General features: G+C 33.9%; 1 protein-coding gene across 3 annotated transcripts in view; it reads right to left on the bottom strand.

Moving 5' to 3' along the window:
• The window catches only part of ADGRB3 (adhesion G protein-coupled receptor B3), a 734,436-nt gene that overhangs the window by 319,559 nt on the left and 401,327 nt on the right, over positions 1 to 13,550 (bottom strand). For all 3 annotated transcript variants that reach the window (XM_008013603.3, XM_073006121.1, XM_008013605.3), the window contains one exon: positions 7,566 to 7,668. In XM_008013603.3, the coding sequence (XP_008011794.2) occupies positions 7,566 to 7,668 (103 nt within the window). The remainder of the gene's footprint in view (positions 1 to 7,565; positions 7,669 to 13,550) is intronic.

Raw genomic sequence — 13,550 nt, 5'->3', positions numbered from 1 at the left:
AAGTAAATAGGCAAAGCAGCTAAGTGCAGGATGAAGGGCAGTGACTTCATCATAACTATTTGACATTTCCAGTGGTCTGAGTTAGATGTTACAGAATGAATTTTTCTGTCACATTGTTCAGTGAGTTGGACATTGGTCTCTTGAGTGAAGGGGAGAAAGACTCTTCAACTGACACTGTATTGTCTGTCTTTAATTTCCTAAATCTTAGATAGCAAGGCATTACTTTAAAATGACCTGGATTTTGCTAAGTTTATCCACTCTTTCTCCACTAAAGATTAATTGTTATTATTGTATATAACTACCCAAATAGATTTTGGAGATTCCTCAAGAATATTTCCAGTTTGCATAACTGGATCTGCAAAAGACCAATTCATATCTTGTGCATTTTATTTATTTATTTATTTATTTATTTATTTATTTATTTTGAGAGAGTCTCACTCTGTAGCCCAGGCTGGAGTGCAGTGGAGTGATCTTGGCTTACTGCAACCTCTGTCCTCCGAGTGCAAGCCATTCTCCTGCCTCAGCCTTCTGAATAGCTGGGATTACAGGCGCCTGCCACTGAGGCTGGCTAATTTTTTTTTCTTTCTTTTTTTTTTGTATTTTTAGTAGAGATGGGGTTTCACCATCTTGGCCAGGCTGGTCTTGAACTCCTGACCTCATGATCCACCCGCCTCGGCCTCCCCATAATTTTAATGATATTTTAGAAGGACACATTCAAAAAATCTCAGGAATTGCTAAGGGAAGCAAGACATTAGTAGATGTAAATTTTTCCACAGTCAAATCTATCACAGGTCACTAACAGTTGATCAGTAAGAGGGACCCATTTCAGGGTCATGTCTTTTAACATATGAACAGTTCTACAGGGCCTTAAAGAGTAAAACACCACACAAGGGGATGCAGCAGTGAAAAAATACAATATAAAACTCAACAGGAAGTAATCTCCTGGATGTTCTTCTCTAATATTTTCTCAAAGTTATGATAAGTACTGTTCCATATTTTAGTATTTTAAATGATACTTAGAAGGAGCTAAATCTGGGTCTTATGTTCAGTTTTTAAGGGATAGCTGTTGTGTACCTAAAGCCTAAAAAAATACATTGAGAATACAATACTGTACTCTTACTTGTTAGGAAGTTGGAAATGTAGATAATTTGGATGGATTTTATGAGGATTCTCATCACATTGAAAACCAGATAAACTAAGATGGAATGGGAAAAAAATGGCTTTAGCTAAAGCAGAATTACATGAAGGCCACTGAAGTGAGAAATGTAGAATACTGTTTTTATCAGGACGAGTCCCATCCATGTTACATAGCTATTCACAGAAAGTTGGCAGCTATTTGATTGGAATACAAGGGGAGGACACATATTTAATATCACTTCTGCTATATAGTTAGTAGCCTACATTAACCAGATGACACTATTTTTATAGATAGGATAACAGCTTGCTTCTCTAATTTCTGAGATATATCACTAACCTGTGTTATTTCCAGAGGAATACTTTCCTCTTGTCATATGGGAAGCAGTAAAAAGTAGAACTATCATGAGGACATTTTTACACGTGTATCCTTCAAAGAAAATCATTGCCTCCACATATATGTCTCAGAGTGCCCTACCTGTATGTGATTACACCATTTCCAGTAATGGCTGCATAGAGTCTGGTGTACCTCTCAGCAAACAAATGGGTCTTCTAGAGTTAAAAATGTTCAAGTATTTAATATTAATTAATGTGGCAAATAACTTTAATAAATAAAAAAATTAAATAACTAGATTTTATATAGGTACAACATATAGCCTATGTCCTTTTCTTTTACATCCAAAAGGACTATAATAATATGCCCTAATAATAGTTATATAGGGCTATAGCAGAGACAAGGGCAGTCACACAGAAGTTCCTCTTGACATGTAACACACATATGCCTTTTGACATGTACTTACACAAACATCCTTTCTGACTTGTAACACAACACAGCCATAGGTTCTGGGGATTAGGATGTAGATATTTTTGGAGGAGTCACTATTCTGCTTATTACACAGGCATTGACAAACAATAGCCCATGAGCCAAATCTGACCTGCCATCTGTTGGAAATTACTTTTTATTGAAATACAGCCACACCATAGTTCAGTGGATGTGACAGAAGCCATTATGACTCTCATGCCTGAAATTCTTTACCATCAGACTCTTAACTAAAAAAGTTTGCCGACCCCCTGCTCCAACAATAGCACAATCATACTGAAATGTTTTTAAAGAATATAAATTATGTATTATAAATATAAATAAACTAAATTTGAAACATGAGAAGGATGTCTACTCAAGTTAAGAAATTTAGGCTATAACCAAAAAATGTAGCTAGAGAGCAATTTCTATCTCAATTTCAGTTGTTGGAAGGGCCTTCAATCTACTTGCCTAGTAGCATTTCAAGACTCTCTAGAAAAGTTACCAAGAACTGTAAACAGACAAAATATCAGAAACCACTTCCAAATGGATAAAGCTAGGGCAGAAAAGTAATTCAAAAAGTAAAGGCATATCAAACAACCCTTTGTGAAAATTACAGATGCACACACTGAACTTTTTAAAGTTTTGCCAAGTAATTTTTAAATCCTTAGGTTATTAACCTTTATATTCATGAAAATACCCACTGATGAATGTTGGAATTTCTTTTCATTGTTTCTCATGTTTATAATGAAGATACAGTTGTCACTGTGTTTTTCACTATGATTTACAAAGGTCATAGGGTCATGGTTAATTTTCATTTAAAATTACTTTATACACATAAAACAAATTTCTTTAATTTGTCAGCTTCATACTATTAGGATGCATGCAAATATGGCAAAGAAAACAAAACCTATAAGCCCAAATTATCATTAGATCAATTTGAGAACTACAAACATAATGTATTATTTATGTCAACCCTGAAAGACAGCAGCAGCACCCTACCTACATCATTTGGAGTTGATGCCCAGAGGAAAAAAAAAATTTAAAGTCAAGATGAGACTGCAGGCTGGTGTGGTCCACTCTATCTTTCCATTTGAAATGGAACTACATAAAAACTTCATTTGGGAAAAGTATGCATTTGCAGGCTTGCAAAGTTTATAGAGCATGAGATAACTAAAATGCATTTACCTTCTTTTTCTTCTAACTCATCTTTAAATATAAAGATGTTATTCACCTTGGAAAGTCACAGTAGGCCTAGACCTGTCGGACACAAGGGATCCTAATAGTATATGTGTTTGTGTACATAGGGATCTATTCTATTGCACTCATTGGGCCTCAAGAATTATTTTCAATAAGATGATTAACTTTCCTTATGCATTATAGTATCTAAAAATTTGACGAGTATAAATGTCACTCTTAAGTGATATAAAAAACAAATTTTTTGGTGGGGAGGAGAAAAATTTGATATTTCTTAAAAGCCATTAATTGTTATTGCTTAAGCACTAAATACCATATACCCTGACTTTATAAGTCATGACAATGAAGCCATCAGCCTGAAAAACTGAACTAAGAATAGTGTCTTACTAATTAATGACATAATCTGGTTAACGCTGCAATTGGCTTTGCTAAACACAATTTGGAATTGCTAGGTTCCATATTTTATTACCTATTCCTATCAGTTTCCAGGAGCCTTATTATATTTAACATATTGTAAATGCTATTTGTTAAAAAGTTTTCTGAGACACACTTTTAAAAGAAAATGTTAACAGGCTTTTCCTGTTAACTCACTATAACTCACTATAACTACTAATTCCCATCTTCCTTTCTTTTTTCACAAGACATTTTAATAAAATGTAACTTTCAAGTTATTCTTTCCTGAAAGTACAATGGATACTTTTGATATAAGAAAATAGGTGAAAGTAGACAGACTTGATATTAGAGATACGTCATTTCTAAAAAATTTTGAAGGCAACAAAAATGGGCATGCATATGTATATACATGCATATATACATAATTGTATATATTAATATATATGTAGGTGTATATGTGTGGAGGTTGGAGGTGGGGGGATGGGTGTGTGTATATTAGTTGTCTCTTGTTATCCATAGGGGGTTGGTTCCAGAACCCCTTGCAGATACCAAAATCCATGTATGCTCAAGAATCTTATATATATTTGCATATAACCTATCCACATTCTTTCATATACTTGAAATCATCTCTAAATTCCTTAAAAGACCTAATACCGCCGGGCGCGGTGGCTCACGCTTGTAATCCCAGCACTTTGGGAGGACGAGGCAGGTGGATCACCTGAGGTCGGGAATTCAAGACCAGCCTGACCAACATGGAGAAACCCCGTCTCTACTAAAAAATACAAAATTAGCCGGGGTGGTGGCACATGCCTGTAATCCCAGCTACTCGGGAGGCTGAGGTAGGAGAATCGCTTGAACTCGGGAGGCGGAGGTTGCGGTGAGCCGAGATCGCGCCATTGCACTCCAGCCTGGGCAAAAAGAGCGAAACTCTGTCTCAAAAAAAAAAAAAAAAAAAAAAAAAAAGACCTAATACCATAAGACAGTGTAAACACTATGTAAATAGTTTTTATACTATATTTTTACCTTTGTATTATTTTTATTGTTGTACTGTTATTTTTAATTTTTTTCCATATATTTTTCATCTGTGGTTGGTTGAATCCACAGATGCAGATACTGAGGGCCAACTGTATATATGTATGTGTGTGTGTGTATAAATATATATGTGTGAAAAAATATATATACATACACATATATATATGAAGTTCAGGATTTTTCTAATAAATTTCAGTCTGCATATTTAAGATCTATTTTTTCTTCACATTTCAGCTAACATTGTATTTCAAAATGAACCTTTTTTGTCTTCTCTTCAATGGAAATAAACTAATCTCAGTACATAGAATATATTTTTATAAGATTGGCAATAATATTATGATATTCAATTAATAAACAACATATTCCCTCCCTTAGTGAACAGTAATACTTCCCAAAGTATTTCACAAAACCTAATTTTAGCAATAAAATAAATGTAAATACAATAAGCTTTAGAAATTCAAAACAGTAAAGTAGAAGGGTTGTATGCATTGTACAGACAACAGTGAGATGGACATTTTAAATAAGAGTCCAGAGAAGCCCAGAGAGGCTCAGTTGTGTGGTCAGTAACTGGAGGAGCCTCTGAGGAGAGGCACGATGTGCACGGCGGAGAGTCTAAACAAGACGTCTAGAGACTTTTTCTTCTCTAGCATAAATTGTTCCTCTTTCTATTCTCCTCTCCCTATCCACTTTTTGTAACACATTCGTCTACATGTATACATACATTTTAAATACGGGCTTTCTAGAGTGGAGATAGTATTCTTGTGGGAACCTGGTCAATTCACTTACTCAAAATACTGAAAGACACAATTAATTCTAAGTGACTTGGGATAATTATCTCATCATTCTTACATGTTGACTTTCATTGTCATTCCAGTACTAGCTGGTGCTTAATAAAATTTGTTGACTATGTCCTTTGTTTTCCATATGTAGAAAATATTTTTTGTACATGGTTTATATCTTTTGTAAATCAGCTGACAAAATACATTTCCAGAAGATAAAAGACAGACTCAAAGCTTAAATACGTTCATTTCAAAAAGTTTTATTATACTCAGATAGTGAGACTATTTCAACACTATTTTTGAGACTACTCTTTTTTAATTTATCAAAAAAAGCTTCCTTTAACATGTTCTTTAAGTTCTAAATAATGTTTTAATCTTTATGAAAGTCTTGTGATTCATTTGCACAAATGTTCTCTGCATAAGAAACAGAGTACACATTCTGACACTGGGTGCTTTTTCAGTAATTCTGTAATCTGATACAGGGAATTAATATCTCTTACTACTTTCTCCCAAAGCTTTTAACTGTAGATAAACAACAAAAACATATATTTTCATAAAAAATTTTGAATGCACAAATTTTTTATTCAAAAGCAAATGTTGAAAAGTTAAAAATGTCTCCCAGTTTTCAGGGCAGTGAAGAGATGAGGGCTATACTAAGGTATAAGGAGGTAGATATCGTAGAACTAAAACACGTTCTTAAGGTTAGATGGAAGTAGTATTTTGGCAAAAGTAGTAAAACATCTAATAGTTTAAATATTAACCGCAATCTTTGAAAGTTATTGCAGAGAGATTTGAAATTTTTATTAAATAATCTAGGAAGTCTGGGGCATCTTAGTAAAAAGTGATTCACAGGAAAGATGATTATCATTTTTCTATAAAACTAAGGCTGATTTTTTCAGGAAATCAGAAACTACACAATAGTAGAAAATACACAAGTTTTATAGCCAAAAGAATGTGAGTATAAATTATGCTATGTCATTCACTCACTATATGAGCTTGGGAAAATGACTTAATCACTTTTTGCTTTGTTTTTTTTTTTTTTTTTTTTTTTCAGTGTAAAGAAAGGTCAACTTCATAAAAACTTTGCAAGGAATAAAAATAAGTACATGTAAATCATGAGATGGGCTTATTTTAATACAGGAATTATGAAAGTACAATAAGGAAGACTTTCATAGGAATCACTTTCCTTGCTCCTGTCCTTCAATGATTTAAGTATTCGATTATTTAAATAATAAGTAGACACTGAAAATTTGTATAGAGGACTGAACAAAATCTGAAGTATTTCAGTTGTAGTTGGATAGATTTAAGAATGGGTTATTTTCATTCTGACATGAAAGACTTTGATTTAGACAATGGGAGCACCTAAGTAGTTATAATAAGCCTTCCCTGATCCTTGACTTAGTATTTCTCTCTTTCTTTCTTTTTTTTTGAGACGGAGTCTCGCACTGTCGCCCAGGCTGGAGTGCCGTGGCCGGATCTCCACTCACTGCAAGCTCCGCTTCCCGGGTTTACGCCATTCTCCTGCCTCAGCCTCCCGTGTACCTGGGACTACAGGCGCCCGCCACCTCGCCCGGCTAATTTTTGTATTTTTAGTAGAGACGGGGTTTTACCGTGTTAGCCAGGATAGTCTCGATCTCCTGACCTCGTCATCCACCCGTCTCGGTCTCCCAAAGTGCTGGGATTACAAGCGTGAGCCACCGCGCCCGGCCTTGACTTAGTATTTCTACATGCCACCCACCCCACCCAGCACCCCCTTCCTCTGAATTAATCGTTCCCCTTTGCACTGTTTATAACTTTTACTGCGGCATGCAACTTAAATTTTTTCTTTCCTACCACATAGTGAGATCGAGTTTTATTTACAGATAAAACTCACCAATTTTAAGTATATAGTTTAATGCTTTGGATAGTTGTATACTACCATGTAAGCACCCTCACAGTTAATAGGCTCTTACTCACCTCACCTTCTCCAGTGCCTAGCACAAAGCTTGGTAAAGATGTGTGCACTGATAAATTATTTATTAACTATTATTTGGATAAATTGAAGAGAATTTTATCATGAAAAAAGCATAGAATAATCATTATTTGTTTCTTTATAATACATATACTCATAGTAAGTTAATTCATTTGCAACTATAAAAGTCTAGAAAATGTATTCTGGTGTTATCAGTCAAAGAATGACTGTTAAAAAGGTAATTCTACAAGCAAGTCAATGCTCAGTGGATGGTACTTACATTCGCCAAATGAGCTAGTTCTATCTCCAGAAACGAATCGGTTGTTTTGGGTTCAGGCCTTATTGTGACCACGATGATTTTGGAATTAACGACAGTATAATTTCTGAAACAGAGTAATTATAATTAAAAGGAGAAATGATTGATGAAAAGTATAAATTGCTACTACTCAATACATTTTGGGATGGTTTCAAATAAATGCATCCAAAGCACAAACATAAATTGTGGTATTATTCATGGAAAGACACATTTTGCTGCTGTAAAGAAACCTTATGTGGAACAGAAAACTTAGGGAGAAAAGGCCGTTTTACCATTTTAGATGCAGAAAATATGAAAAAGCAACAGCACTAACAAGCTTTTGATTACTTAAATCTGATTCACCTACAAGAGTTATGGATTGTAAATTCAAATCTTCAGACAATATTTAAATGAATATAATTCATTTATATCAAGGAGGACCTAAGACTTTTGTTCTCTCGGAGATCAAATACTCTTATTGCAATGTGCTGTCTTGGTGTTTCTTTGATTATCCCAAAACATATTACAATAAATAATTGGAATGTGGAGTAACATTAGAGCAAATAGAGTTTAAATAGAAATAAATGCTCTTGCTAATTATTAACCATAATCTATTTCAACAATAGAGATTGATAGGCCACTGCTTGATCTCAATATTCTTAATCTAAGAAACACATTTTCCCTGAAATATCTTACCAAGATATTTCATTTACAGAGAAGTTTAAGTTATTTAAATAAAATCATATCTATAGTTTACAAGAAATTATCCATCAATATAAACAAAAAACTGAACCAACCTTTTCTTGTATATGTAAGTTTTCACACAAAATATGTGAAATACGTAAAATGCTGCAGATCATGTAGTATTTAGAGATTTAAAGATGAGTGTGTGCATATGTGTGAATATATCCCTGTTTGGAATTTTGAAATAATAAACCACTTGCTCTTCCACTGGGCATGTACTATTCTGGGGAATTCACATTAGGTATCAACGACAAAATCATTTAATTTTTTTCCCTCTTTTTTGTTTTTTAAGGAGTATTTACAGATAAAACTCACCAATTTTAAATATATAGTTTAATTCTTTGGATAATTGTATACTACCATGTAAGCACTAACACAGTTAACACAGACAAACAATCCCTTACCCTAAATAATTTCCTCAAGTCCCTCTTTATTTAATCCCTTACCCTTCCATGCTCCCAGGCAACCATGGACATGCTGTTGTTATAATTCTGCCTTTTCTAAGATTTCACTTTAATAGAAGCATACAGTACATAGACTTCTAATTTTAACTTAATTCATTTAGCATAAAGTTTTTGAGATTCATCTATTTTGTTTCTTTCTACAATTGAGTAATATTCTATAGTACAAATACAAATTCTATGGTACAAATACAAAAAAAAAATGATTGATGTACTTACCAATTAGGGTAAAACCTTTAGGTTATTTCTGGTTTTTAGCCTTTAGAAATAATAATTACCATACATATTTTATGTATGGATATGTATTTTCATATGTCTAAGGTGAATATCTCGGAGTGGAATTCCTTGATCATGCTGTAAAGGCATACTTAGTTTTATAGTACTGCCATATTGTTTTCTAAAGTGGTTATACCATTTAAGTCATATAGTTCTGATATGGTGGAACCATGCTGAACCTTGCATTTTTTGAGATTTGTTTTTCTCTAATGAGATGGTTTTTGGCACAAGATTTCATCAGAAAAAAATGCGGAGTTATTCTGTGGTTGGGGGAATTTACTACATTTACTAGCAGAGGAACTATACACCTATTTCACATAGGTTAACATTTTTAAGTGCATTTCTCATGTATGCAGTAATGTCAAATAACACTTTTTTAAACACTCAGGAAGCTCAGAGAGAAAGCCTAAGAGTAAAGAGTAAAAAACAACAAAGCATAAATCTATTTTATTTTTGTTAAGAGGAAGATTGTTGCAGACAGAGAGAGCTGGTTAACTGTTCTTTTTTTCATTAAATGCTAAATGAGTCAATTGAAGGTATAGTACATTTTGAAGGACAGAAAACTCAGCTCTAAATGCTGAGCTTCCTTTGCCAAATTATTCTTCCCTGTTTCTCTGTGAGTAAAAGCGATCAGGGAACCAAGTGAGAATAGAGAAAATTGACAAAGTTGAGAGGTGATCCTGGGTGGTTGATCATATTAGCACAGCTGACAGGTCTCCCAGAGAATGGTGCATACAGCTTAGAGTCAGGGGAAATACCCACCTGTCATTACCAGAGAAATTATGAACATTTCTCCTAGAGAACAATCAGTCCTCAACAAACAGATGTAAGTTCCTTTTTGGATTAGCCTGAATGTGTTTAAGTTCTGGTTTGGTTTTGTGAAACAAAAATATTGATACTTCACTCAAATTCCATTTGTCTCTTTATTCTGATTCCGTTTATAATCCTAGTTACCAGCTTTTAATAAAACCCAATGACTGCTAATTTTAATTATTATTAGATAATTATTATATTAGAACATACGGTATCTCTATTATATTTAAATTCCATAAGTGAATACATTACTAGGAAACACAGATGTGGGTATTCTATAAAGAAGATTGCAATTTTGTTAAGATGTTTATGAAGCTCCCTGTGTGTCTGGGAATGTGGAGACTTTGGCCCTGAATGGCTGGTCTGTAAGGAGTAAAGTAGCTACAATAAGTTGTCTTCTGCAGGGTATATTACACTGTGTTAGGTTCATCAGCTGCTCAACTGGTCTGGTGGAGAAGTTCCCTAGAGGGCAGAATCAACCCTATGGCTTTTGCTGAAAGAGAAGGAGAGACGGAGAGAGAGAGAGAGGAACAAAGAAAGAGAGAGAGAGAGAGAAAATGTGTGTATGTTTTAATATATTTAGAATATATTTGAGAAGAGATATGTGTCAATGTATTCATGCATATCAGTGTGCTAATATCATTCATGCGAGTCCCTGCCACCTTGTGCCCCAATACAGTAACGTGCACCTACCTCTACCAAAGCTTTCATCGATACTACGCATGTCTTCTTCCACATGATAATAAGCTCGATGAGAGCAAGATTTTTATCTATCATTTATATGTCCTCATTTGTATTATTCTTTGGAACATTTTAATACTCAAAACATGTTTGAGCGTTTTGTTTAATAAGCAAATACTAAACAAAAATACCAAAAGTTTAACAAGTTGATTTAAAATGCCAATATCATGGTATTAAATGCCTAATAAAGGGGAAATAAGCAAGCAAATTTACATTATGCAATGGCTTCCTTTTTAAAAAGTGTATAGTGTACAAATTTGTCTTTAATTTATTCCGTCAATTTATTCTAATTTGCACAAGTGAATAGCTGGCTGCTGATGTGCCATGTCAGGCTTTGTGATCTGCTAATGCTCCCTGGCTGGCTGCATGTTTGAATTCACTGCTAGAAAAGCAGATCTGACAGCCAAATGGATTTCATGACTAAAATAATAAAATTATTTTCTGTCCTTGAGATTTGTGCTATATAAAACAATTTAAAATGTATAGAGTTAATCATTCAGAGGCAACCTAACTTAATCGTCACATTTTTCTGCAGAGTCTTAAGATGTTTAAGGCACATGAACCATATCTTAAAGTGAGTATAAAAAGTGATTAAAAATACAATTCAGTTGTCTACAACAGACTCATTTTGTATATAAGGGCATGCATGACTGAAAGTAAAAGTTTGGAAAAAACATCCCATGTAAAAGATAATCAAAAAAGAATGAGGTTGGCTACACTTATATCAAACAAAATAGACTTTAAGTCAAAAACTGTCTCAAGAGACAAAAAAGGACACAATGTAATGATAAAAAGGTTGATTCACTTGGGAGATACAACAATTATAAATATATGTGCACCTAATGTCATAGCACCCAAACATATGAAGCAAACCTTGAAATAATGGAAGAAAGAAATAAATAGTAACAATATAATAGGATATTTTAATACCCCATTTTAATAACTAGACAGATTAACTAGATAGATTACCTAGACAGAAAATTAATAAGAAATCAGGTGATATGAGTAACATTATAGATGAATTGGACCTAACAGGCACATGCAGAACTCCATACAACACTCCATACAACAACAGCAGAATATACATTCTTCTCAAGGGCAGACAGAAAGCTTTCCAGTATATACCACATGTTAAGCCACAAAACAAACCTTAACAAATTCAAGAAGAGTGAAATCTCACCAAGTATCTTTTCTGACTACAATGGAACAAAACTAGAACTCAACACCAAGAGAAACACTGAAAAATTCAGAAATATGTAGAAATCAAACAGCACACTCTTAAACAACCAGTGGATCAAAGAAGAAATCACAAGAAATATTGGAAAATATCTTGAGACAAGTGAACATGAAAATACAACATACCATACAACATATGCGAGGCAGCATAAAGGTACTAAGAGGGAAGTTTATAGCAGTAAACACCTACATTAAAAAAAGAAAGATCTCAAATCAAAACCTGACTTTATACTTCAGAGAACTTGAAAAAGAGGCATAAACTAAACCCAAACTTAGTGAAGAAAGATAATAATACAGATTGAGCTGAAATATACAGAATAGAAAATAACAAACCCATGTAAAAATCAACAAAACTAAGAGTTGATTTTTGGAGAAAAAATATACAAAATTGGCAAACCCTTTTTAAAAAGAGTAAGTAAAAAGAAAGAGAGAAGACTCAAATAACAAAAACCAGATAAAAAGGAGACATCACAACTTACGGCACTGAAGTAAATAGTATCATAAGAGACAGCTATGAACAATTAATTCTATGCCAACATACAAGATAGGCTAAAAGAAATAGACAAATTCTAAGGAAAATATAACGTATCAAGACTGAATCATGCAGAAATTTTATTTCTGAATAGACTCATAACTAGTAAAGAGATTGGATCAATAATCAAAAACCTCTCAATAAACAAAAGCCTAGGGGACCAGAAGTCTTCACTAGAGAATTCTATGATACGTTTAAAGAAGAATAAACACAACTCATTCTAAAAGTCTTCCAAAATATTAAAGCGGAGAGCACTTCCAAATCCATTATAAGAGGCCAGTATTACCTGGATGCTGAAATCAGACAAAGATACTATTTAAAAAAAAAAAGAAAACTACAGACAAATATCCTTAATAAATATTGACACAAAAATCCTCAACAAAATGCTAGCAAACCAAATTCAGCAGCATGTTACAAAGTTTATATATCATGACCAACAGAGATTTATTTCTGAAATGCAAAGATGTTTCCAAAAATGAGAATCAATCGGTGTAATACATCACATTTACAGGATCAAGGTCAAAAACTACATGATCATCTCAATTGATTTTTATTTTATTTTATTTTATTTTATTTTACTTTTTTGAGACGGAATCTCGCTCTGTCGCCCAGGCTGGAGCGCAGTGGCGCGATCTCAGCTCACTGCAAGCTCCGCCTCCCGGGTTCTCGCCATTCTCCTGCCTCAGCCTCCTGAGTAGCTGCGACTACAGGTGCCCGCCACCACGCCCAGCTAATTTTTTTGTATTTGTAGTACAGATGGGGTTTCACCGTGTTAGCCAGGATGGTCTCAGTCTCCTGACCTCGTGATCCACCTGCCTCGGCTCAATTGATTTTAAAAAAGCATGTGACAAAAAACACCCTTTCATGATAAAATCGCTTAATGAACCAGGAATATGAAGAAACTATCTCAACATAGCAAAGGTCTTATATGCAAAGCCCGCATCTAATATCACACTTTATGGTAAAACAAACAAACAAAACAAAACAAAACAGAAAAACCTGAAAGTTTTTCCCCTAAGATCAGAAATAAGACAAAATGCCCTCTCTTGCCAGTTTCATTCAACATAGTACTAGAAGTCCTACCAACAGCGATTAGGTCAGAAAAAGAAATAAAAGGCATCCAAATGGGAAAGGAAGAAGTAAAATTACCTCTGTTCATAGATGACA

Source organism: Chlorocebus sabaeus, chromosome 17 (assembly GCF_047675955.1).
Source record: "Chlorocebus sabaeus isolate Y175 chromosome 17, mChlSab1.0.hap1, whole genome shotgun sequence".
NCBI classification, from domain to species: Eukaryota; Metazoa; Chordata; class Mammalia; order Primates; family Cercopithecidae; genus Chlorocebus; species Chlorocebus sabaeus.
This window is presented reverse-complemented; position numbering and strand designations above follow the sequence as displayed.